Below are 27571 nucleotides of genomic sequence, written 5' to 3' on the forward strand. Positions count from 1 at the left end.
GATTGTTTGAACAAACCTGACATGTTATTATTCTCAAGACAAAGTGAGTTCCCTTCTCTCTTAAATTTGGGAAGAAAAAACCCTCAGATGATTAATTTTTAAGATGACGTTGAAGTCTGATAATATTATGGTTTAAAATCTCAAATTTGTATCTCTGTGTATTTATGTGTGTGTGTGGTATATGTACCACTAAGTATCATAAAAACATTACATAGCAAGAAACCAAACACAAAGGTTCTCTTGTTCTTTTCTTACAAAACACCATCTATTGAATTGCAATGTGTAATAGACTGTACTGAATCCTCCTCTAGGTGGATCAGTCTCTTATGAACACGTTACCTTCCTCCTTTGGTGCACTCTTCTTGGGAAGGCCCCATGCATGAACCACAGATGCAGCACTGGGCTCGTTTTTCTGAACTGTCATTGCCTTCTGAGCTCTGTTCTCTTTCATCAATAAAATGTCTTCTTCTACTGATGAAATATCCCAATCATCTTCATCAGCTTCTGCGAGCTAACAGGGACAAGAAGAAACAGGCATTTTTCCTTTGTCTGTTCAAGCTGTGCTGAGTTCTTTCCTAAACTCAACAATGTGAAACTGCTCAAGGAGAATGCACTGGCATGTGACCTTTACGAAATCTATCATCACAGTTTTGAAATCTACATTAATTCAATTACCTAAATGATATTAATTCACTGTTATCATTCTGAAACTAAAAGAGGCTTGGGTGTTTCGTTTTTTTTTTAAGTCAGAAACTGCAAACATTTTAAGTTCTGCCAGTTCTGTATTTGGCATAAACCTCTGTTTTCAGGTATTATATGCCAGCCTTAAAATAGGATTATTTTTTCTGGGATATTCCAGTGAGATGAAAGTCATTTAAGCATTAGAATGTAGACTACTTACATGAAAACAAAGATATGACATGCAAGGTGGCAGTTTACAAGCATTCTGCAGTCAAACTAGGAAAAAATATTGCAGTAAAGGCCTTTTCAATTTAAACCTAATTTATTTAAAGATAAAATTAAATAATGAACATTTTAAAAATTGCATGGTGCTCAAACTTTAAATACACATTCCCCTCAAGGCTCAGTGTCAGCATGTACAAGCATATTTTAATTAAGTAGTGGATTTGTATACTAAGTTCACAAAATGAGAGTTAATTCAGACAGATGAACCTGAAGGCAATGAGTCCATGGTCCCCATTACCTCATCTGCCTGAAAACTGAGTATCTTCATTCAGCTTTAGCAAGAAGAGCTACAGCATTTCCCTATTTTTCAGTCAAATGTGGTTCGATGGATTTGAGCTGTTTTTAGAGAGCTTAACTGTGGAAAGCAAACAATGTTTTCTCCCAAAGCTAAAACCTTATTTCACTGGAGTCTCCAGTATTACAGTAAGGATCTAGACGGTGCTTCCATTGCACAGAAGGAAGGTTCAGATGCTATTAGAAAGCAATGTAAGGTATGTATACGCTGGAGAAAAATCAACAAATATGAACATGTCGTGTGTCTCAAAAGTGGGTAAGAGACTCCAGTACTGCTTATTTTGCAACATAACTCCAGTTTAACATTGCAAACTGTTTTTCAAAAACTGACAGATCTGCTCAGTGTGCTGTATTATTAACATACCAGAATTCACTATTGCGCTGTTTCAAATGATCTGCGTTTGGAGGGTGTGGTAATGGGAAAGTCAGTCACATATATTGAGAAATGCTGGAGGAAGAGTTTCCTCGAACATTCAAGAAGTCCCAAACGATTGTTAAAGTAAAAAATGGAGATAAACATGTCAACTTCCAACAGAATTCAGTTTTGATCAAGTGTAAATACATGGCACCAATCAAAACTGCTAAACAGTTTTATTTACTCAAAGACTTATATAAAGACATCTACATTAAATATATAAATATGGGCATAAATATATGCATATAATTACCAAAGTATACAAGATGGTTCTTCTGTAAAGACTGCAGAAAAAAGCAGCAGTGCCTGCCCTGGTTTCATAAGTATGGTATTCTGAACTCATGGTGTCCATACAGGATACATCAGGGACACAATGTATTCTAAATGAATGAATAGCAACAATATTTTTCATAAACTGATGGAAAGATGTGGGTTGGAAGAGATTTCAAAGATCATGCAGTTGAACTCCCCCATTATAGCCAGGAAAATCTTCCACTAGACCAGGTTGCTCAAAACCCCCTCCAACCTGACCTTGAACACTTCCAGGGATAGGGCATCCACAGTTTCTTTGGGTAACCTGTTCAGTGCCTCACCACCCTCACAGTAAAGAATTTCTTCCCAATATCTAATCAAAACCTACTGGCTTCTCATTATAGTCTAATTTTCTGTCTGTTCCATGATCTCTCTGGGCACAGAAGTAAGATTAACAGGCCAGTAGTTAATTCCACGGTTCTTCTTCTTACTTTTTTTTTTTTTTAATGGATTTATTTTCCTCTTTTCAAGGAGAGACTACACTCAGCTGCGATGACTTTTCAATTATTATGGAAGAATGGCTTGGCAACTATAACAACCAATTTCCTCAGGGCCCTGGGAAGAATCTCACTGGGTCCCATGGATTTATATAAGTTCAGGCTACTCTGGGGGTCTCAAACTCAACCTTCTACCACAATAGGAGGGATTTCATTCCCTCAATACTTGCCTTAAGGTTCAGGGGCTTGAGAGATGTGGGAAGGGAGATTATCAATGAAAACCATGGCATTTTTAAAAGATAGGTTTTGAGATTTATTTTGCTACAGGTCTTTGCCCTTGAAGCCTAGATTCCTGAACACAATGGCTCACCATCTAAAGATCCCTACAAAATCATCCTGCCAGTTTAACTGTGAGCACTTTGTGTTCTTGAAAAATCTGACACTACAAAGAATTTGGAAATAATGCTAGATAAAAAATTGCACTGTAATAGTCATGTCTGCGTTGATAATCTTGAGTCTGGTGCAATTTGCAGCACCCACACAGTCAATGGACAACTCAGGCGTCATCAATGGCAATTACAAGGACACAGGCTAAATGTGATTATGCCATCCTCATGGCCAAAGTTGATTAGGACAATCACTCCTTTCTGGAAAATGAAATAGAAGTGTCACCGTTTCTGGGGGAGTGATGAGTTTCAGACTTAACTCAAAATCAGGAAGCCCTAGGGTATCAGTTTTATCATGGGTAACAGGATAGTCAGTAATTATTATTTGCTAATTCAGTGAAAAATATTGTACTGAGTGCTAGAACTAGTACCTCTCTGTCTACTTCAATCTAGTAACAACTACTCAAACTGAAATAAAATCACTATCTGCTGTTGACTTCTCATTTGGAGTAACTTTTGTTCCTTTTAAAAACTGTTCAGACAAAGACCCCAAATTGCAGCAGAATGGTTTACCAATTAGAGAACTCTAAACTGAGGAGAAGACCAGGATGTCAGGAGCCTGAGGGGTAAAAAATCCATTGTGTTAGTGTTCTGCTGGTGAACACAGGCCATGCTCAATGGGCAGCAACAGATCTGACGTAGTCTGAAAGCAGTTAGTGATTGTGGATTGATGCAGAACAAAGACCAATGGAATTTGTCCTCTCATTAAAATGTATTTAAGAAACCCATATTAGATAAAGCTCTAGACATAATGTTTTTAAATATTAGATAAGCAGATTCCTTTTTTCCTCCATCAAAACAAGACACTAGGAAAACAAGTGAAGGAGGACTCTCTATGCTCCTGGAATAGAAGATAAGAATGATGCCATGCCCAAACTTTGAGCTGTACTGATCCAAACCAATCAAGGTATAAGGCAAAAAAAGCACTGTGGATGAAATAACTTGCCCCTTGAAATGAAATAACTGGTCCCTTGCTAGCACTTTTCTGTACACCAGTGCAGGTGTACCCAAAAAGACTACTTAGCTGCTGTCTTGAAAAATTAAGTTCTTTGTTGCATCAAGATGATTTCAGCGTGAAAAAAAATTCAACATACATACAGTTCAATTACTGAATGTAATAATGCTGCATATTAAAAGTGATACCTTTGGTTCTTTCACTCCTTCTTTCTTAGTAAATGCCTGTGCAACATTAATTCCTCCAGCTGGTTTGTTCTTACTTCCATGGTTAGAAAGACTCTCTCCAACTTGTTTAGTCAGTTTTTGAATAACTGTTGCTAAAATTCAGAAAAAAATTAAATTGACAGTTTCCATTCGCAAGGAGGGACTTTACTGTAAACCCTCTAGAAATTTTCCACAAAGTAAAAATAAATAAAAGATGTCTCTCTGAGACAAAGATTGTGTCTCTTCCTGCATTTATATAGAAGAGCATGATACACATCTTTAAGTAATACATTAACAGAAATACATTAGCAAAAACATGGTGTTTACCTATAGATATATATACTCAAGACTAGGTAGTCTGCCTTCACTATGTTTTCTAACACAAAAATATTACCATGAAATACAAAATCATGCACAGCTGTTACAACACCCATATACAAATGCAGTGAAAAACCTTTAGAAGTTTTGGCAGGTGTTCCAGTTTCTTGAGGTCCATTTTCCTCCCTTCCATCCCCATTGCTTTTGCAAAAAGGCTTCTGAAAAACGTGGACAATGCTGCTTGATGGTTTTGACTGCTTTTGCAATGCCTCTGGTGCTACATAAGACTGTTTCACATCATCTTCATCAGCTTCTTCCTCTGAACTGAATGGTAGTGTTCTAAGGAAAACCACATGCAACATGAGCACTTACTGGGTTTCAGGGCGTGCATCAACGCATACATGTTTAAGCTTCCTTGCATTTTCCTTTCCAATAATGTGCATTTTTCCTAGTGCAAAATGACAGAATCTCCCCTAAATTTTAACTATTTAAAAGAAAAAAATTAAAAGAATTCACGCTGCTAATTAAATTCAGAAAGTTATCCCAAATGCTCTCTTATACACACATGGCTCTTTCCATTTATGCAACCATCTTTACAAAACAAGAGACCAATATAAAACAAGTCTTGCCAGGCAAACACAGATGGGCTTTCATGCATCAGCAGGTAGAGCAAATTTCAGCGTCAAGGAATCTGTGCCACAGAAAGTCTCTTGTGACAACAGTTAGATGTGGGAATTTTTCAGTGCAGGAAGTGTCAAAGCAATGCACCTGTTGTGAATGGAACATGGAATACTGTATTTCATTTTGGCTGCACTATGAAAATATAAAAAAAAAATTAGGTCCCCAAAGTCTCTAAATGCTATTAACACAGTCAGAAAAAGCATCTAAGAGAAAAACTAAACGAAGTTATTGATCTTATTGAATATCTTTTTCTCAACCACAACAAAGAATACATATGCCAAAAGAACAACATGCTATCATTCAGGAATTATAATAACACACTCAAATAGAGTAACACTTTAAAACAAAAAATGATTGTACGCAGCCCAGACAATATTTATGAATTTAGCTTAATAATAGTTTTTGTGTGGCAAACATGTCAACAAAAATGTTGTCTTCAAAAAGGCAAGGAAACAAAACATACGTGATGCTAGATGTCTTTCTGGAAGCTCCACTTCCAAGAATCTTCATGGGGCTAAAAATAAGGAGACAAGCTATTTCAAGACTGATAGAAAGCATAAAGCTTATATGGAAGTTTTGTGAATTCTTTCCTCAATTCTTACAATTGAGGAAATGTTCTCATCAGCCACAAAACCCCAAACCCATAGTACTGTTACGTGAGGGATGAGTGTTTTTAGAATGGCATCTCTTACTTTGGTGTAGAACTATAGTCAGGGATGATTGCTCTTTGTCCAGGTGGGCGGGCAGCTGATGGAGACCACTTGGATGGTTTTGGAGGTGTGGCAAGCGAGGAAATTCCCAATGGGTGGCACCTGTGTTTTACTACAAGAAAAGTTATCTATGTCATTCATACAATCAACATTCAATATCTTTCACATTTAATTTCTACAATTAAAGATGCTGAAGACTATAGTTTCACATAAAAAAGAAGAAAAAATGCAATTCTTTTCTTCCAAGTAGTTCAGAGCTACCATGATTTGGGTTAAAAAGGGCAGCAATTTGGAAAAAAATAAACCCCCTCAGACACATTTCAGAATTTAATCCTTGGCTATGCCAAGCATTTTGACCCAGGAAATTAAGCTTGTGATTGCAATAGTATTGTTAGTGCTATAAACAATTACCAAAAGTTAATGTTTATAAACATATATACAAATATACGTGTATATATGTACAGATGTATGTATATATACATGTGTGTATGTATACACATATGTATGTGTAATATGTGTGTATATGCACTTCTGGCAATCCAAAAAGCCACATATTTTGATAGACTGGCTCTTTGGAATGTGACCAGACCTAGGGTTAACAGACAACAGTCTGTTCACGCACCCGGTGTGGGAGCTGTAGTTACACTTTTGCCACACAGTGATACAGTACCTGGTGAGAAGGCCCCATGGAGGTTGTGTGTGCAGCAGAAAAGGGGAAGAAATGGGTTAACAGCCTTAGGTTTAGACATTCCTACATCCAAGTGTCAAGGGCAGAAAGGAGGTTAAGCTCCTCAGAGCCTGATAGATTAATGAAGCTGCTTCTGATACCTTGGGAAAATAGAGCATAGGTAGAATCTGTCTAGATTAGAAGAATTGCAACAGTTAATGCGAAATTTAGGATATTGGTGCAAACATCCCTGGTTTCTCTATTATTGCCCATCCCTTGTACAGTTTGCTCCAAAAGGGAAAGTCATGGCAGTGGACAGAGCAACACATGAAGCAGTTCTGGAGCTTGGTCCCACAACCCCCCCAGGGACCCTATTACAGCAGAATGGGATTCTGCTGAGAACATGGCACTGCAGCTTGTTTCACACTGGCCCTGATGGACCAGAGAGATTCAGCCCAACTGCACTGAAAGAGACAGAACAGAGATATTCTGAGCTGGAAAAGGGACTTTAATCATTAGTCCAAGCCGTTAAAGGAGTTGAGCCACTAAGGGATAACCTGTCTGGACAAACCCCAATGAAAGCTGTATTGCTTTCTTTTTCCAGTAATGATACTGAGAATGATGCCAGCACATCTTCACTGAATATCAAGTTAATAATCTGAGGACTCCTTATCCTTGTTGTAGAAGCAACTATTGCCATCATGAACCAAATCTGGTTCACACATCAACAAGCTTGACCTGCAGGGTGGAGACCCTCACTTCTATCTATGGAAGCTAATAACTACAGTAACTAGAGTGCAACATTAATTCTTCCACACTTCTCACTTGGGAAATTTACTGTGGCAGCAAATATAAGGGAAGGAGATGAGGGCACTTTGCCCACTGAAATTAGAAAGGCAACCTCAATGCCACTGAATTTGGCAGGGAATTTCAGTCCTGGTAGCATCTAATCAATTTGACTTAGGACCTCCTTAAGAATACAGTAAGAAGGAAGATGGACAGCATCAGCGGTCGGACTCCCTCTTCAGATGGTCACTCATAGCTAGAAGAATTTTCAATAAACTACTTCATCCTATTGCTGCTATGTTAATCCTGACTCTAATATGTTTTATCATAGACATGCACATAAAAATGTAGATAATGATCTGTCAGAAACATATACAGTCTGGGTGTGGTATAATGAAAGCTATGGGAGAGAGGTATGAGCAATTGTTCTACACAGACCCTCCAAAAATCCATTAAACAGGTGTGATAGGGGCACCAAATTGAAGGTGTTTCTGTAGTCATGGGGTGGATAATGTAGGAGCGAGGCCTACAGCGATGAGATATATGATGAAGGGACTTCCATGAGATATGCCAAGAGATGTGTAGCTAAGGGATTATGTGGCCATGATGGCATGCTGAGGGGGTGGTAGGTTATCAGGCAAAGGCTGGATGACCCTCATCACTGCAGTCAGCCAGGGAGGAGGGATTGAGGTTAAGGTGTCACTGTTGGTGAATCTGGGTTCACAAAACAAGACCAGACTCAGACTGTGACCCACATTACTGGTGTACCTGGGAACATGATCAGACTTCAAATGCTGAATTGGTTAAAATCAGAAATTAAGCACAGCCATATTCTGCCCTTCAGATCTGTGAGGACCAGCTGGGAAGCAAGGAGGTTTATTTGCTGCCAAAGTGCCACACTACCAAGACAGCACTATTTATCTTGCCAGAGTTAAGATATTTGCTGTTAAACACCATGTCAAGAACTCTTTAAAGAAAACAGTTTAGTTGTCCATAACTGTACAGAATGTTGATATGGAAAAGCAGGAAAGCAGCTATACAGAAATGTTGTCAAATAAAACTTTAAACAGCAGTTATAAAATGTAAGACAATGAAATAAGGCCCAAAATGCACTGTAACCTTCACCAGGAAGATGAGCACAGGCATCAGATCTGCTAGAAGATAATGATCTCTCTTCAATCCGAAGGCCAACTTGACGTTCAAGGCGCTCTCGAATTCCTTGAATGGCAGGCTCATGCCTCCCTTTGCGTTCTCTGGCATATTCAATAGCTCGCAAAATTTTATTTAAGCGATCACTTGATATTCCACGAACACCCTAAGGAAACAAATTGTATTGTAAACACTCTTTTAGACTTCAGATATCAGAAAGCTTGCAGAAAAATCACAGAAGTCGGTAACATTGCCCACAAGTGTAGCCATATCCTCCACAGCTGTAATTTGATGGCCATCCCCTCAGGTTCCTGGTTAAGGAATAACAGTTATTTAAAACATGGAAATTTAGCTTTGGATTTTATAGGTTGAGAACTGTAGTACACAAATGAAAGCGAACAGAAGAAAAATGGTACAAAGGTTACCCTCCTTTTAAATAACTCAATATCTTACTGCTTTAATTCCCAAGGATTCCAGCTTCTCCTCCAGAGCTTGCTCCAAAACAACTCGCAATTCTTTAGTTAAAGAAGGATCAGACTTCAGAGCATTTATTAAATAGGGCTTACTTCTGTCTGGTTTTAGATCAATTTTCTCAATTTCTGAAATAAGAAGGAAAAATGCTGTTAAGAGACATTTTTTAAATCCACATTACATGAGACAATTAAAAACTGCACTTAAGCATGCATTCTTTAGAACCAGCATAGACCTATATGTGCCATTTTTATTTACCTGGAATTGTGTAATTTTCAAAATATTGGGCTAGCTTACAAAAGCCAGCTCACTTGGAATTTGTACCTCTGCACATTATACTCACCATCACAAGTATCTTATTGCTCATAACAGAATCACTGTAAAGATACAGCACTGAATATTTGGGAACAAAGATCTTTACTTTTAGCATTGTACTCGAAAAATTCTGATAAAGAGAGACTATCTTTTGATACTTAAGTTCTCTAAATCTGGTATTTCAAAGAAAAGCTGAATTCCAGCAGGAAATCAGAACAAGAATACTACAAACTTTTTCTTAAGAAAAGCTTTGAACAATATGACGTTCTCTGAAATTAAATCTATTGAAATTAAACCTTTACAAAGTTGTAAAGGTTTGATTTCAGTAAGGTTGACTTTCAAAAGTCTTGGTAAAGACAAAACCTTGTCTGGGGCAGACTGTTTCACAGAAAATACATGATGGATAATAGCCATCTTCAAAAATCTTTCAAGGACAAAGTTCAGTGTTGTGTTTTCTTCTATGCAAGTCTGTGACATCATACATACTTAAAAGCAGACAAAGAAGTTCCTATCTCTTTCCCTTGCATTGTCTACAATGACACTTATGTCAATACAAAACTCTTATGCAAGCAATAAAGAATCATCTAGACAGATTCTTCCATCTAAAATGAAGACTGACATTTAAGTTAGGCCAAAGTATTATTGGGTCATACAGGAAAGTAAAGGAGCAAAACACACTCATTTAGAACCTGTCTGTAAACTGTCACTGGCAAGACAAAATTTTACTGAATGTCACTTAAAGTAAATGAAGCAATAATCTGTGGAACCATGATGGCTGCTTCTGTCTGGCAGTGGTCAGCAGAGCTGGCTAAGGGTATAAAACATCCCAGGAAAGCTGTAAACCACACTCCCAACTCCCCTGAAATAACAGGAAAATCTTGGGCAGGAGTTTGTCTCTTCCCATAATGGCTTACAGGGCAGCAAAGTCATCTGCCACCCAATAGACAAGGACAGGAATGAAAGCATAATTCCATATTGTAACTTTCAAATATTATATTTTTAAAAAAATGTGCCTCTTTTTCTATTTGTAAACAATGACAGCTTATTAAAAAGCAGTTCCATTTACTTTTCATTTTTCTTTAAGGGAAAGACAAGCACCCTAAAGAGGAGACAAAAAAGCCTCAAGATGCACAAATGACATAATTAGGCAGTTTTGAGAAACTGGCTTCCCATGGGGTCCTGGAAAGAACTATAGGCAATGAAAACTGAGAGTCCATCTGCCATACTATTAGATCTGTGTTGAAGAGGATATAATCAGGCTGAAATCTCATCTAGTTTTGGGAACTGTGTGGACAACTCAGTCCCTGACAGAGATGACATTAAAACTGATTTATCTGGGGAACTGAGTCCTACAAGAGTCAAACAATTGGTCTTGAGGAAACACAGGGCTATCTGACTATCCCCATTCAGGACATGATGGCATTATGCAGTACCAAATCTTCCCAAAAACCCATAAATTAAATATTTTAAAGTGGAAGGCTCCCAGGAGCCTTCTGAAAATCCTCTCTCTTTCCAAGGTTAATCCTTACAAAAAAATAGATACATTTAAACTCATTTTTAAATTCCTAATTACTAAATACTAACAAGGGTAACAAGACTACCCAGCATTATCCTAATTAATGACAATATTAATTCTTGCTAATTAACTCAAGCCAAATCCTCTTTGCCAGAACAATTATTTAAGGAACTGTTTTCTTATTCATCCCCAAATACTAGATTTAACTTTTGAGACAAGGGACTTTACATCTGGTCCACTGTCTCAGCTCCTACATAATCCTAGAAAATTATGTTCTAAGTCAAGAATTTTCACACTCTCCCTTACAAACAACTGTCATCAAAACCAAAAAAATCTTGGTCTATCTTTTCAGACTGCATTCCTTCTTTTCTCTTATGCACTTCAGGCAATGCCTTTAGGCACAGCAGAAGAAACAAAGACAATCCATCAAGAGAAAAGATGGCAAGCAAGAGAAACAGCAGAAGGAACGGCAAAAATGCAAACAGTCTTTATTTCAGATTGTTCAGGGGCACTGGATTTTCCCTGGGGAAACCTCCCAACACACAGACATAGTCAAACAATGATTTTGTTTTCAAAACAGCATCATTCCTTTGAAATTTAAACCCACTGGCTGTAGGGTTCAAGACTGATTTTAATTTTCACACACAAAAGAGATTTTTATTTGGTGTTTCACTATTAGCTGCCTTCAGGAGAAGAACAAAATGCAGGATGAGCCAGTGCTTTCTGTTCTGTCAGTGTAAATGTGGCCTTCTCCAAGGTCTCCTCAGAAGAGGCACAACAGCTGCCAATGCTGGGCTATGTAACTTTACTCTGAATTGCACAACCTGGCTGGAGCTGTGGCTCCTTATGGGTAGGTGCAAGTCAGATTGCTTGTAAAAGTATCTATGATGCATTCATGAAAGCTGGCAGCTCCAACCTCCACCATCAACTTCCTCCCACCTGAACTCCTTATCCTCTTATGCAGAGTTTTAAAAGGGAGTGAGCTCATATTGCAATAGTGTCAGCACCAAAAATTTCCTAGTCAAGAGCTTTTCCCCATAATTTTTGCTCTGCTTAGTTCAAATCCCTTTAGACGTGACTGCTTTAAAGAAATTAGCCAGATTTTCATAAAAACATTGAACTTGGATAAGGAAATCATAATATTTATAAGCAATAGCAAACAGGAGACTGACACAAACAATATTCTCACCCAAATCACACAAATATAATGAAATACAATGAAAAATACTGTAGGCATCAAATAATATTTTTTGTTTTCAAGAAACACATGCCAGCATATTTTGAGCTGAATCAGTCATTACCTTTTTCCTCTTCTGAAAGCTCCTCTATGGGCTCCAGCATATGCACCAAGGGTGCCTGCTCTAATAATGAGGAAGAAGAGGAACACCAGAAAAAAGGACAGAAAAAGGTCAAGGTCTAGAGAGGGAAAGTCAGAAAAAAACCCACCACACCGATGTCAGCCTTCTAGATTGCTGACAACCTGCTTACCCATCACAAACCCACTGCAACATGACTCTTCAGTGCCTCAGGGGTACATTTTTGCAGAGGAGACCCTAATACAATAGACACTTCAGGAGTGATTCTGCTGTCCAAACACAGGTGTATGGTGTCATCCCAGATACATCAGAGTTTTAAGCTGTCAGTGCAAGGCTGACTGATACACCACACAACTTCTGGAATGGAACCAGGTAGGCCAGGTAGGGTAGTTTTAGACATCTACAATGACAGGGCCACCCAGAATTACATAAATCAATATAGATGTTCATTTCTCATAAGAAGAAATTTTTTAAGACACATTTAAAAAATATAGTTTATGTCCAATTTTATACTATAAGTTTAAAAAAGACAAGTGAAATGGACAAAGTAAACCTCAATAATATATAGAAAAATATATTAACTCACTATTCCAGAGAGTTATTAATTACTGGGTCCGTACGTGCAAGACAGAGATTTAACATATATGTGTGTATATATATAATGAGATAATTCCCAATACACCAATTTTAAAAATCTTCAATCACTCTATGTGAGTAAGAGTCAGTATTATCATGTGTTTTTAAGAATTCTGAAAACGTCTGTGCTGCAAACAGCTTCCAAAACACAATGAATTTTTCATTCTATAGTCTGTCAGGTACAAATTGCTTCACAAAAAATGAAGTCAGACTACAGTTTATTTACTTTATTAACTTATAAGACAAGCTTGAAAATGACTATATGTAGACCAATTCAGGTTTTTAAAATGTTAATATTCACCTTCTACAAATTAATTGCTATCAATGAAAACTAGAGCTTGAGTGTCCTGTAGGGTTTACAATAAAAACAGGTATGCAAACTGTACTTTCAGCATCCAGCTACAGGCATTATAAGAGAAAACAATTTATGGGTCAGTATTTTGGGCCTACATGCATTTTCCCCATCCTTCACAAAAAAACCTCTTGCACTATAAATGGGTAGAAGGGGAGGAGTGATGCTGCATGAAGATGTTCTTTGGCATTTCTTGTACACCAGGTACAAACATGGATGCTTTGTGATGGGTAATCACAGTGAAACGAGCATTTGGGGCTAAGTGACACTGCCACATCTCCAGTATTCCCCAAGTAAAGGGGATTAAATCTGGTGGCATAAATGCTTGGGTGTGAGAGCTGGTCTCTCCATGCTTTCCATGCCTGTGGTGATATTCAGCATCTCACCTGCTTTTCCAAGCCAATTAGCAGACTTAAGATTTGCTCCCACAGAACTTGCACTAAATAAGAAGTTTTAAAAAAATGCTTCTTATACCATCAAAAATCATTAACAAGATGCAAATATTGGATATTTAGGTTTTTGCTTTTAAATAAGATAAGTTGTCCTAAGATTTAGAAATCTTAGGACAACATATCTTATTTAAAAGCAAAACTCTGAGAGACAAATGGGCTTCTGGTCTTTTAATCTCTAAAGTTGTAAAATTTACCAGTGGCCAGAGCATTCCTGGGCACTGGAACATGACCCTCCACACTACTGCTCCTGGCACACTGCTCCCTTCACAATTAAGATCCTCCAAAACAGTGTTCAGACACAGTTTGGAATCATTCCCAAAAGCCTGAAATGTGTCTGTTTAGAAGGACAGAGCCTAAAGCACAGATTAAATGTTCTAGGAAGATTTAATTAAGCTGCACGGGCACTGAGGCTTCTGAGTTTCTTGGCCTGACTTTTCAATCAGTAAGGCAGTTGCTGTGTAGTTGGATTTAATCTATGCTTGTTTTACCTGTACTTTACTCAAATGCTCTCTGCTTAAAGGGGCTGACTCATCTCTGCACAAGCCCTTGCCAAGTGATTTAATGTAACAGGAAAATCCCAGTCCCCAGAACTCAGACCTGAAAATGGTCTGCTGATCAGGCATAAAGGTACATGCTTCTCTTCCACAGTGTACCAGAAACAGAGGAAATGAAAAACCAGGAATTACTAAGAGCAGTTGCATGAGCAGACATAAGATGCATTACTGTCATGTGCAATAATGTTGCTCACTGCATGGTAACAGAGGAGATCAAATGCTAAGGCAGGAGGGAGTACAACACCTGAAAACACCAACTTCCCTTATGTAAACAAGCCTTTTATTTCTCTTCACTGTACACATATTCTAAGAGATATCTATTAAACATCACAATGGAATCACATTTAAGAAAAGCCATTACTCTGGTTTACAGACAGGTGTGGAGATGACCCCCCTTAAGGAGTCCTCTCCTTATGTTTATCAGAGATGTGCTTCTTCTGGACATCTATCATCACATACTAAATATCAGCAAATATTCTAGCCATCATTAAGGCTAGAGGTGTGTCTATCATCCCATATCTTCCAGAGTATCTCTTCTGCCAGCTAATTTGTGTGGAGACACAGATGACATGTATCAAAAGTACAGGTTACCTTAATTTTTCAGTGGATAATTATACTACTGAAAAATTATGTGCCCAGCATACTTTAAGAAATAATTAAATACCCGTTTTAAAGAGTATTTGAAGACAATTTCTACACAGGTGGAACAGGAAAATATATTCAACAATAATGAAGGATTCAAGCTGTGTATGTTTCATGCATATAATATATTTATGTCTCTTCTTATCTACAAGTTAAAAATATTCTCACAGTACTATTGGAAAAGCAGTCTTCTGGCCGACATTTAAAGATGAAATCCGATCTATTTATGTTGAAATATGAAATGCTAAAAAACTTTTAGCCTGAACAGAAGCAATAAAATTATCTATGGTGTAGTGTCATCTACAGTAAGCACTTTGCACTTGCAATGTAACAACCTAGGAAAAAATGTAAAATGTAAGCCATGGCTACACTTATTTCATGCTCCTTTAATTTATACTCAAATTACACATACAAAGAGCTGCCAGACCTAATCTGTGATTCCTGTAATTGTTTTTCAATTAATGCACTTAATATATTTTTTTCTCCTAACTGATCAATAGAAAGCCACATACTGTACATAAGCAGCAGAAATATTAATTTTAAACCAGTATTCCTAAGTGTGATTTTTTTTGACACTTACCTGAGGCCCCTAAGTTAGGAACCCAGTCACCTCAGACTCCTTCTACCGTCATCGAAGGGACACAGGCAACTTCAAAGAGCATTGAGATCTTAGTTCAGCTGAACCAAACTCTGAAGGTGCCCCTTTTCTCTGTTTACTGTCTAGAAAGAGTAAGTACTTTAACCTAATTTTCCTCAGATGCTTTCCTCCTCAGCTATGACCCTAGTGATAGCTGAGCCTTGGTGTCCACACCATGTCTGCAGACTGAGACACAGGTTTTAATGAACAATCTAATTGGTAGCTTTGCCTTTTAACTACTGTCTTCAATTCCACCTAATATTACTGACGGAACTAAGACTAAATATTGAACAAGTATCAACATTTCAAGAGTAACAGAGAAGCCAAAGCCTAATTTTAAAATATTGTTTTAAAAAAAAATTGTAATTAATCTGTTGCCTTTTTGTGAGACTGAAGTAATATTTGAAAGTAAGACCTAAGTTATATCTGCACAAAACCCTACAGGTAGCTCAGAAATGGACAGAAGAATGTTGAGCCAGAATGGCATTCAAGGAGCTCTACTAGCTCTCACAAGAAGTCAGGAATATTAACACAAAAACATCAGACTAACATAGTCATTCTCCTACTTTCCACCTAGGGTAACTCACATTTGCAACTTGGGTATCTTTTCATAACACAGATTTAAGATGTGCAGAATGAACACTAGGATGCAAAAGCATCTGAGTGGCTTTGAAAAGTGTACTTAAGTTCACCTTAGAGAGCCTTTTCTAGAATTAATTAAAAAAAAAAAAGAAGATATTTCATATGCAGGCAATTATAAGATGATCTGTGCTAAATAAATTTGTCTACAGAAGTTACCAGGAAGTGCTTTCCTTTTCATAAAGGCATGAGATGCAGTCATGATGTCTTAATTCAGAAAGTCAATCCCTTGAGGAGTCCTGAAAACTTCGGGAAAGACACCATAACTTCTGCTAACCTCCAGAAAATTAGGTAAGGCAAGTTTAAAAAACAATCCAGAAGGGAAGAAAGGGGACAGACAGAGAGACCTGCAGAGATAAATAAAATAGTAATCAGCAAAGGAATCTGAAGGGAACACCTTCTTTGAGGTTTCATAATAAACTGATGGTGCATCTTTTGTGTATCAATGGCAGGAATAGCCTTTTCTATCTTGAGAAGTTTCACAAGATGTCACAAACTTCATATTTGAAGCAGCAAGAAACTATGAAAGATCTGAATGAACTAAATCATTAAACCGTCAGAGTACAAAAAATACACAGTTCCTGACTGTTCCTCAGGAACTGTGCTCAGTACAAATGAAAGCAAATGCACAAAGGAACTAATGATTGACGAGCTTGGTGGGTAAGTCTTTAGCAGCAATAATCTTCATAAAACTTAAATCTTAAATTCAGGGCAATTGCTAAAATATGTGCTGTGAGATTTCTTAGCCAGAACCAGAACTGCTGTTCTGGTGTAATGAGGCTGGCTTAAATGAAAAAGAATTAATTTTTCAAAATGCTATTCCTAATTCTCTATACTTCATTTACTATTACTTTTGTCTACACAATATTCATCCATATAGTTTAACTTAGGAAGCTACAAGCAATGAACTACTAAACCTTGCACAGTTTAGAAAAAAATCTCTGTATTATTCAAATAATGTTGCCATAGAATAATTAGCAATAATGCAATCACTTTTCCTTTTTAAACTAATTCTTGTCATAACACATAGTTGAAAAGGAGCACTACATGAGTTTTTCATTCCTCATCAAGTCATTGAAAGCTTGGTACATAATGCCCTTTCTCCACAGAGGCATTTTCAAAACTTTTTGTATTTGGTGAAAAAGAAAAATTATCTATATTTTTCAGAGACAAATTCCATTTAGTCTCCCTGTGACAGGCTTAAAAACTAAGAGAAATAATTGGAAAAAAAAATATTCAACTACAATTCATATCACTAAACTTTTTTAACATTTTGCTTGCTTGTTTTTCATTACTTAAAAGGAAAATAAAGAATTAGTTGATCATAGAATATTGGTATAGTAACAAAACTCTCCATTAATTTGCAAACTGATTAAAAAACAAAACTATTTTCACAAAACAAGGTACAAAACAATGTAAATATAGCTCCCTTGCCCCCCTCCCCTTCTAAAGGATACCACAGTGCCACAAGCTAAAATACCTAAATAATGATCTATATGTAGCCTCAGGTATACTGTGGAAGAACTAGGACAGGATAAGTGCCTATTTTGATTATTTCTTCAGTATTTTTACTCCTTGCCATTTGAAGTCACATGGAAAATACAGTATTTCAAGACTTGCAAACAAACATCTCCACGTTTCCCTATACAAACTCCAGTAGATGCATGTACCTATCCAGTACATGCATATAATGTACCTATCCAGCATAAGCATATTTTCCATTAGAAAATATCTTCCTCAATATATTTCTTCCTCAATATATTTCATCTGTTTCAATAATATAACTATTCTAGGAAATATTCTAAGATTATTTTAATTTGTTTTTCATTTATTCTTCTCAGTAGTACATCCTTATAATTATTTCACAGAAATTCTCAACTCTGACATAGAAATTAGGTTCTTTCAATATAACTGCTCTTAGACCTATGATTTGACAAAAGCAAATGATCTGAGAAATTATTTGACAAATGATTTGACAAACCTATGATCTGAGAAAAGAAAGGGTTAGATTTGAAAGTACTGGATCTGGATCTATCAAAAAAACTTACCAGGTGGGGAAATCGATGGAGTTGGTTTAGATTCTTGAAGACGCTCTACAGGAGTGTTCACTAAAAATAACATAATAGTAAAAAAATATTAAAATTGTATTATTGTAAACAGTAGCAGAAAAATATAGATTCTTAAATATAGCAATATTTAATCATATTTATAAATCAGTTATTTTTTCACATTAATGGGTAAAAAATAAACAAAACATTTACAAAGTAAAAACTGTTCCTTTACAACAAAAAAGTACATCTCTATGTATGCTTAGCATTTTTAACACTTCCAGAATCAGGAAAAGAAACTACTTTTCTAACTAAATCATCACTGGATTAGAACGTGATCATTTTTTTGGTCATGAGTGCATGCTGCCTTTGCGTCACAGGGAAGAAGCCTTGGCCCAAAGCTACTTAGTCAAGACCAGCCTGCCCAGGGCTTGTATTCCCCAGAGAGGATCTGCAGCATCCACAAGTGACATCAATGCGTGCAAACACTCATACATCTATAGACCATGTATAGGGTGTAGCCTTGGAGTGAATTAAGCTTCAATCCTACATTGCTCAGATCAGCCTGGGGTTAGGAGCAAATCTGCCATGGACTTTTACTTGTCTGTGCTTCAGTGTGAATGGATATGACCAGCTAGAGCTGAGAAGCCATATAGCCTTCCTCAATCTGAACCTACTCCCTGCTCTTTGACTCAGTTCAAGGCAGTGTCTTCTTAATACAGAAAAATGGTTTCCAAACTGGGATCAGAATTAATTCAGCAGTCATCACCTATTGCAAAAACTTACTTCAAGTAAGTGCAAATGCAGCATTAACCCATATGGGTGTTTGTAGTGCAGGACAATATCCTGAAACACTATTATCAGGTTTAGCTATTTGTAATAGGCTTCAGATGTTAAAGTATTGCACAGACAAAAATATAAGAGTTCTTAACATTCTTTGAACATCTGCGTCTTAATTGACAAGTTAATCAGTTTTGTCTATTCTTTCAGTATTTTCCCTTTTGTGAGTTCTGCAGCCTAAGGACAGTCAAGCATGAAAAGAAAATAAATTAAAATTATACTTCATAAAGCAAACCTGGAAGTTTTTTACATAATAAAGTTGTTCTATTTCACATCTCTTCACTACTTAATCAATCAACTTTGTACATTAGAAGTCTTTACAGCTACCAACATGATCTTTGTAAATAGTGGCATCGAAACAGGTAGGTACCCTGTGAAAAAACACATACATTTCCAGTACTGATTCTATTTCAGTATTTTGTTAGTCAAGTTGATGTCTATACTTGTTTCAGCCAGGCTGCAGAAATCAGAAACTAAGTCTGTTTTTTCTTACAGTTTGTACTCACCATCATATGTTTTAACACTTGGAGGTGGTTTCACAGACAATTCTCTTATCTAAAGGAGAAAACACAGATACATTAATAGATACAAATGTAAATGATCAATATCTAGAATGAGCATTTAGCATGAAATACCTAGTTTCAGTACTATTCCATAAGAGAAAATATGGGTTATGATTTGGGGAGAAAAATACTACTTCTGTGTCCAATATATATTTTGTTCATGTTTAATAAATGTTTTTGTGTTGTCTTAATGACCACTCATGCTTTGTACATCTTGTAATTAAGTCAATGAGAGCAGACATAGGGGCCTCTTCAGCACTTAAGAGTTTCAATACTTTCCTCCTCAGCAATTCATACCCCATTTTGCAAGCCTGGCTTCCAGTACAGGGAAACACTGGAGTGTGTTTTAAATGCATGAACAGTTCTCCTCTCTGCTTTACAGGTTTATCTATTAGACACCCCAGGACAAGCACTGAACTAACAGAGTAAAGGAAACACACTGTCTGTAATGTGATCTAAAGAAAACAGGAAACTTGTGAATCCTTTATCACTAAAACAATGTTCTGCACTCCAATTCCCCAAAGAGAAGAAGAACACAATTCATTCAATTACACAGCCACTGTCAGATGGAGCTGGCACAAGATATTGGACCCTGATCCTCTTTTATTTATCAGTTTGGTTACAGCCAGTAGTGCCTCTATTCATTGTCCATTAAGTTTGGATTCTGCAAAAGAGTTAGCTATTTCTCAAGGCCTTCTATTTTGCAGGGATTGAGAATGTAGATCTGCACAACTGTATTTCACAAACATCACACTCAGACTCCTCTGAACCTATTCCACATCTGTGGTCATACTGTTATCTTTCCAAAGGTCACTTTATTGAAGGAAATTCATCTATGATTGTCCTCCATTTCTCCAGCTATAAAATTTGTGAAGGTGGAGATGTAAAAGCTATTATTTGTCTTTCCATTCTTTAAGTATAAGTTTATATATTTTAGAAGTTTCTTTCCATAACTTAAGTATAAGTTTAACATTAATCTCAAGCAAAATGTGTAAAATTAGATTTACAAAGAATGCACCATCTTATAGAGGAATAGGCCACAATCATGCCATAGTCTAAATTCCAGACTACCGAGATCTTCCCCCACCAATCATCTCTAAAATTCTATAGTTATGTTTCAACAAAGCCTTATTTTAGGCAAAAACAATTAATTTCCAAACATAGAATCACAGGCTATCTCACACTGGATGGGACCTACAAGGATCAAGTCCAATTCCCTCACTGGACTACCTAGAACTTAAACCTAAGAGCATTGTCCAGACACACCAAGAGCTCTGACAGGCTTAGTGCCACAATCAGTTTCCTGGGGAGCCTGTTCCAGTGCCCAACCACCCTCAGGGTAAAGAGCCCTTTCCTAATGTCCAATCTGAATCTCCTCTGCTTCAGTCCATTTCCTTGTGTCCTATCACTGATCACCAGAGAGATGAGAACCTCCTCCTACACTGCCCCCCTTGAGGCTGTGATGAGATCACCTCTCAGCCTTCTCTTCTCCAAGCTGAACAAGCCAAGTAACAACAGCTGCTCCTCCTAAAATGCCCTCAAGACCTTTGATCACCTTGTTCGCCCTCCTCTGGAGTGCTGAAAAAGTCTGCTGCCCTTCTTACACTGAGGCACCCAAACTGCACACAGGACTCAAGGTGAGGCAGCACCAGCACAAAGCAGAGTGGGACAATCCCCCACCTCAATCAGCTGGAGATGCTGTGCCTGATGCATCCCAGGACATGGCTGGCCCTTGTGGCTGCCAGGGCACTGCTGACTCACATTCAACTTGACATCACCTCAAACCCCCAGATCTCTTTCTGCAGGACTTCTCTCCAGCCTCTTGTTCCCCAATACATGGATATAAGCAGGGTTACCCCATCTCAGGTGGAGAATCTGGCACTTGGTGTTGTTACATTTGCCATGGCAATATTTCAAACAATTATTCTCACAGTAATGAATATGATACTTTATTTTCAGTGTGAGAAGTAATGTATTTTCAGATTTCAAACACTAGATCCTGTTATGATTACATACTTTTCACTATCAAAAAATTTTGGTTTATTAAGCCTTTCTTTATCAAATGTGTTAATTCCTGGTACATTCCTGTCTCTTTTCCGGATCTATTCTTATTTATTGACATAATTTCCAAAGCCTAACCAAAACACTCCAGCAATACTTTTACAAACTGTGAATACTGACTATCAGAGAAATATAAAACCCAAGTGCTAGTATAGTGTTTCTCTGTGTCCTGTACTCTCTAAAACAGAGTGTTTCACAAAACAGACCTGCTTCCTCTGACTAATAATCAGATCATTCTGCTCCTGAAGCCTCTTCTCCAATTCTTCTATCCTCTTCCTGTAAAAGATTTTATTTCTGTTCAGGTCTTCCCTTGCTGCTGTTTTGATGCTCTCCACCTCTGACCGTAGCTAGAAAGCAATCAGGAGAAAAGTAACATCATATTAACACTATAGAAAATATTTTAATGCTACAAAGTCTAAACAAGCAAGTGTTATGCTTAGATACTTTTAACATTTTTTTTCTCTGCAAAAACCTGATTTCTTCTGTGACTTCACTAGGACTTGTTTATATCATAGAACAATTGTCTGGACCACTTTTGAATTACCCAAGGAAGGCTACCTAAATCTCAATATAAAGAAAAGGACATACACACAAATTGCTGAGATTGCCTAAAAATAAGATTGCAGGAAAAATTGTGTAGATCTATAAAAATGTTTTAATTGTAAATAGTGTCCAACAATGATATTTTAAGGAGGTGATAGGTGAATTTGTATAATAAATCTAGTATATTACCTCCAAATGTGGAAGAAAGGGAACATTATTTAGGTGCACCATCCCAAAAGTAATACTTACATTACTTCTCCCTTATTCTATTCTTGCACTGTATGTGGGTGTATCTTTAACTACATCCTTTTTGGGGACTGTTCCATGGTTCATCCCCAATGTTTTCTTGCCAGAGGAGGAGAAGCATTGGTCAGACCACTATGATCTGCTCAGTTCTTACATGGTCACGCAGATGAAAGGAAAATGAAAGGAAAAGAAGCAAGAGAAACAAAGCAGCAAAGAGATTAAAAAGACATGCAGATGTAAAAAGAAATCTGAGGAATAAAGCTTTGCATAGTAAAATATATAAACTGATGCAAAATAAAATCCCATGGTGTTTTCTCCTGGAAAAGCTGAACAGATTCTGCATTAGAAAGCTACAACAGAAAAAGCAATAGAAAAGTGATAAGAAGGAGAAAAAAAAAGACTGAGACATATGCCATAGGTCCATGGTAGCAGCAGGTACAGGGTGGATGAAAGCTACATGCTGGCAAGTCAGATCTCAACTATTCAGCTACATAACATAGAATATACTGTACAATACAGTGCTCACAGAAACAGCTGTAAGCTGTAAGCTTTTCAAAAGACAGATACAGTTTCAGTTTTCTGTCACATTCTGAAATGCTAAATTCATTTTCAACCCTGGCCTTACCTGAAACACCAAGATCCTACCATAACAGAAACACAGAGATGATAAATACAGCTAAGAGGACATATTCTTATAAAATCTTGATATCTGGCAGATGTATTAGAGCATATCAAGAACTACTGAAAGGGAAAATTAAAAGAAAAAAAGTCTCCTTTAGGTGTAAGTGGTTTGCTGCGCCACTTACCAGGGACGTTTCCGTCTCATGATCATGACACTTGGCTTGCATACAAGACACCCACTTTTTTTCCTGCATAGAGGAAATCCATGTTAATTCTTGCAAACATTTAGTTTGATATATGCAGCTTTGTTTCTTGTTAATAGAACATGAGCATTTTGTTTGATATATGCAGCTTTATTTTTCTAAATAAAGCATAAATACCAAAAAGATGACAGATTTGATGAAATTTGAGTAACCCAGTATTTAATGCCTAGAACAGTTGATTTATATATCTGAGTGTAGTTTTCTTACCAATCACTCTAGAAACTGTATTTTCTCTTTGATTTGTATATGCAGTCACTGTGAGTGAGAAATACACAAGCATTTTGATACATCTCTGTGTATTAACAAAAAGAGTAGTAAGTGTAGGGGGTTTTCACTCTAAAGAATGTAATTTTGAGCACTCATTAACAATGTATTTTGCATAATAATGACAAAACCCCAGAATTAACATATGAGTTTTAGAGTGAAGCCAATTTTCTTTGATGACATAAATAAAAAACATAAAGCAAAACTAAGTTTTGCACACCTTTGCACAGAAGTGATCAAACTTCTGTATAACACCAGCAGTAAACAAAGGTCTTCATCCCAAAAACCATGAAAGAAAACAAAACGCACAGGTTGGAAAATCTGTCAGAAAGTTTCCTAATTTTCTTTTTCATTTTGGGAAATGGAATATTCCAATTTTTCTGTAAGTGGCCTCATGGATGGGTAAACATAAATGCTTTAATAGAGCCTTCTGGAATCGAATTGCCACCACCCTTGGCAAAGACAGGTATACTTAATCATAAAGAATAAGAGAATATCAATAAATAAGCATCAATTACTTAATTTATAATAGATAAAGAAAATAAATCCTTCTTTGCATTATATGGATAGTATTAAATAGTACTAAATCTTTAAAACTAGCTATTTTTGGCATTAAAAATAATGAAAATTTTACTTAGGGATGTCATGTTCTACTCAGAGATGAAGAAAAATAAAAAGAAAGCAAGTAATCTGTCAAAAGCAATACATTAAATTACAGTGTTACCTGTTTTTCCAGAAGTTTAACCACATATGGATGATCCCGTAGATGATGAGGTTTCTCCTCTGTAAACTCACGGCTGTCTTTCAGTGTTCCTAAATTGGATTTTTGTTGCATATTGGACTTTTGTAATTCTAACAGTTGCTAATAGGAGGGAGGAGGAATACAAAATTTTCTTTAAACACAGTTATGCAGAGATTGCATCAGATATTTCTCTCATTTCATGTGAGGTCAGCATTTATCAAATTTCACGTCATGAATAATATCTACATCTAAAATAAATATGACTTGTAAAAGTACACAGGACCTAGCAGCTGCAAAATGTAAGCTGCTCTGGAAATGCCATGCAGATTTGATTTCTGACCCAGACATACTTTCATGATTCTCTTGCTAGTGAGCATTTCCAAAGCATGTGCTGAAAACAAATTAACTCTGTCAAGACTGTAATGCAGAGGTTAGTGTCCTCCACACCACTTATGAAAATATTAAGGATATAAGGATATATATAAGGATACTTAACATGCAGCAACCACAACAATATCTACTGAACTATAAACGGGCATTCAAAGGCTGAGGAGTACAGAAAAAAACTGACATAACTGATGAAGGGATCATTCATTCATACAAAGCAATCCTTTAAATAAGAAGACCTGCAACCTGAAATTATTTTAATAAAATACCTGTATACAAAGATACAACTATAGCTACCATTCAATCATTGTTTTTAAGAGTTCTGTAGGAAGAGCTTTACAATGACTATATCACATTTCAAATATGCGAAATTGACTGCCATCTGTTGTAAGGGATTCATGCTTTAAAATGTTTGAAAACTCAAATTGCTTACATTTTCTAAGGTTGAATTTCTTGAATGTAAGTCCTTAAGCTCTTTCGTAAACATATCTTTCACTTTTTCTATTTGATCAGCAAATTTCTCTCTTTCCTCGTCTTTCCATCTATGAAATGACTGTAGAAACTCTTCTTCTTTTGATTTTTGCTGCTCGCATTCCTGAAATTAAAAAAAAAAATATTGGTGATTTTTCCTCACAGTTAATACAAATTCAAGCTCCCAAACTACATAGGAATGCAGTCACCTTCAACACTTGGGAAATATTGTGACATCAAGAAACATAACACCAGATTTTTTAAAGAATTCTAGGGTAGCAAATTATGCATTTTGCTAAACAAGATAAACAAGTATGCTTCAAAACAGTTCAGGCAGTTTATTATTTTTTCACTGAAAAACACACAAATGACCTTACTTGGTCATATCAAAGATTCACTTACTTCAGTATCCTGTTCTCACAAAGGCTTTAAATGTGTAAGTAAGAAAGGCTAATATTGGGGCAAGCAAACATGCATGTTCTCCTTTAGTCTCTAAGTTGCCAGCTGTTTTCAGCTCAGAGGACTTCTGGAGCCTGATACAGTCCTGTGAACTTCATTAACTGCATAAACTTCAATACATTTCTCCTCATACACTTTGCAGTCATCTCCTGTGGCTGCATAAGCTTTAGCAACTGCAACACCTTTTGCCAATGAGCTCCACAAGCTGCATAAAGAGCCAAGCACTTTTCTTGTTTTAGTTGTTTGAATCTGGCTCCTGCTAGGTACATTTGATGGATTCTGAGCCCTGAACTGGAGAACAGAGAGAATCACTATTCACTCTGTGAAACTCATGACTTCATAGGTATCATTATCTCACCCTCCATCTTCATCAAGTGTTTGTTTCTTTTTCAGAGTGACAACTCTCAGCATGCTCTGTCATTTTAAATACTGTCTGATCATCTTTGTAGCCCATCTCCGTAACTTTTATAGCTCTATCCTCTCCTTTTTGAGATGAAGGGACTAGACTCACACAACACATTAAGACTGTGGCTTGCACAGAGATTTTTCAGAATAATTGGTAGTATTTGATTTTCTTTGCTAGCTGCCACTAACATTTCCCCAGGGTTATGTATCACAAGCTTAAGATCTTGCCCTTCAGTAACAGCACTCAGCTCAGAACTCATTGTATTTTATCCCTATATGCCTTTACCCCACTTCATCCATTAGATTACTTCAACCATTCCATTGCACAGTGAGGAATTTTTACATAGTTCTCAAATTGTTTAAAGTCCTGCATTTCACTGCCCAGGACATATGTATCTTTTAGGAAACACCAACATTTTTCCATCACAGCATTCACTCTGAATTTGTTCTCTGTAATATGCAATCATTGTACAACTAGGAAGAATGGGATCATCTGTATCCTTCAGTCAAGGATAAGATCTTTTGCTCTTTCAATCAAAAGATAGCAACATTGTGCCACCTGAATTGACAGTGGATGTCAGATAAACTGTAACCAGTCACACCACACATTTCTATCTTCCCTGACATCCCAGAAAAACAGAGAAGTTTTGAAAGTTTCTTGTTGTGTAACACTGCAGACTGTAGCTTCAGGACATTTCAGGTAGTCCCCTTGCAGTTAGGAGTCCCAGTTAAGACAAGTGACTTCAAAAGACACCCCTAAGGCACCAAAAAATCTACATTGTTCTGAATGAATGTGTTATGAATACTCAAAGTTCCACCTCATAAGCAAAACAATGCTTTGGGGGCAGGAGAAATATGTTATAGATGTACTTCTCAAAAGCTAGGCAGAGAATGAATGAGTAGAATACCTTCCACACGTCCACACAGGGCCAAGACCCATTATTCTGACAGTGCCTGCACTCCTAAGTGAAACTCTAGCAGCTTTTGATTTAGTCATTCAGGACTTTTGAAAATGGAAGCTGAACACTTGCAAGACAGGGGGAACAAAAGGACTGAAGAAAGAGAAATCTGAAGCTGAGTTAATGGAAAACAACACTGCATGTTTGACAGATCAGGGTTTCCTCTGAAAACTAGGAAAAAATAATTATCCATCACAGACTATCAGGTTGGAAGGATCAGATTGGATTATCCTCCAGGATAATCTGGTCCAGCCTTTCTTGACACCAGCACAAACTAGACAAGGTGGCCCAGGACCCTGGCCAGCTGAATCTTGAAACTGTTCAACTTCGGGAAATCCAGTACTTCTGTGGCTTGAGTGAACACAGTTCTAAGTGCTAATTCTTTTGAGACATTCACATTACTTACTAAGTATTACCTTAGACAACCTGGCCAAATTAGCCTGTTGTTCAAACTCTAACTGGGACTTGGTGAGCTGCAACTGCTCCTTCAGTTTTTCAATCTCATCCTGCAATTTTTCTATATTTCCTTTCTTCTTCTGTTCTGTTTGAAAGAAACACAGATTTTAAGAAGATTTGTTGCAATTTCTGGAACTGTAATACTTACTGTAAATACATTTCTAGTGTTTCAGTAACATATTCACAGAGTGTGACTTTCTTAGACCATTTCCCTTCCCACTACCATGATTCTCCATAGGTGCTTTTAAATACATATATTCTCAGGACTGCTAACTTACCCTCAAATACTTGTACCAATTACATGTGAAATAGTTTATGAAATATTTACATGAAAAAGCATTCTATAACCTAATTTTATAGGAATCTAAATT

The 27571-nt window shown here is 36.9% G+C and overlaps 1 protein-coding gene across 6 annotated transcripts in view; it reads right to left on the reverse strand.

Annotated features, from left to right (window-relative positions):
• DZIP1 (DAZ interacting zinc finger protein 1) overlaps positions 1-27571 on the reverse strand; it is a 42227-nt gene that overhangs the window by 4794 nt on the left and 9862 nt on the right. For 4 of the 6 annotated variants that reach the window (XR_012579099.1, XM_014273138.3, XM_074535622.1 and 1 more), the window contains 15 exons: positions 27161-27285; positions 24884-25045; positions 24046-24183; positions 22980-23042; positions 21591-21731; positions 19267-19315; positions 17921-17980; positions 11946-12005; positions 8796-8941; positions 8313-8508; positions 5723-5852; positions 5494-5544; positions 4486-4688; positions 4014-4144; positions 340-511 (listed from right to left, as the gene is read on the reverse strand). Coding sequence is in view for 5 of the 6 variants with exons in the window: in XM_014273138.3 (XP_014128613.2) it covers positions 340-511; positions 4014-4144; positions 4486-4688; positions 5494-5544; positions 5723-5852; positions 8313-8508; positions 8796-8941; positions 11946-12005; positions 17921-17980; positions 19267-19315; positions 21591-21731; positions 22980-23042; positions 24046-24183; positions 24884-25045; positions 27161-27285 (1827 nt within the window). In the remaining variant the exon portion in view is untranslated. Of the gene's footprint in view, positions 1-339; positions 512-4013; positions 4145-4485; positions 4689-5493; positions 5545-5722; positions 5853-8312; positions 8509-8795; positions 8942-11945; positions 12006-17920; positions 17981-19266; positions 19316-21590; positions 21732-22979; positions 23043-24045; positions 24184-24883; positions 25046-27160; positions 27286-27571 lie in introns of those variants that run through there. The other 2 variants (XM_074535624.1, XM_074535626.1) reach the window with 2 other exon arrangements.

This window comes from Zonotrichia albicollis, chromosome 2, assembly GCF_047830755.1.
Source record: "Zonotrichia albicollis isolate bZonAlb1 chromosome 2, bZonAlb1.hap1, whole genome shotgun sequence".
NCBI classification, from domain to species: domain Eukaryota; kingdom Metazoa; phylum Chordata; class Aves; order Passeriformes; family Passerellidae; genus Zonotrichia; species Zonotrichia albicollis.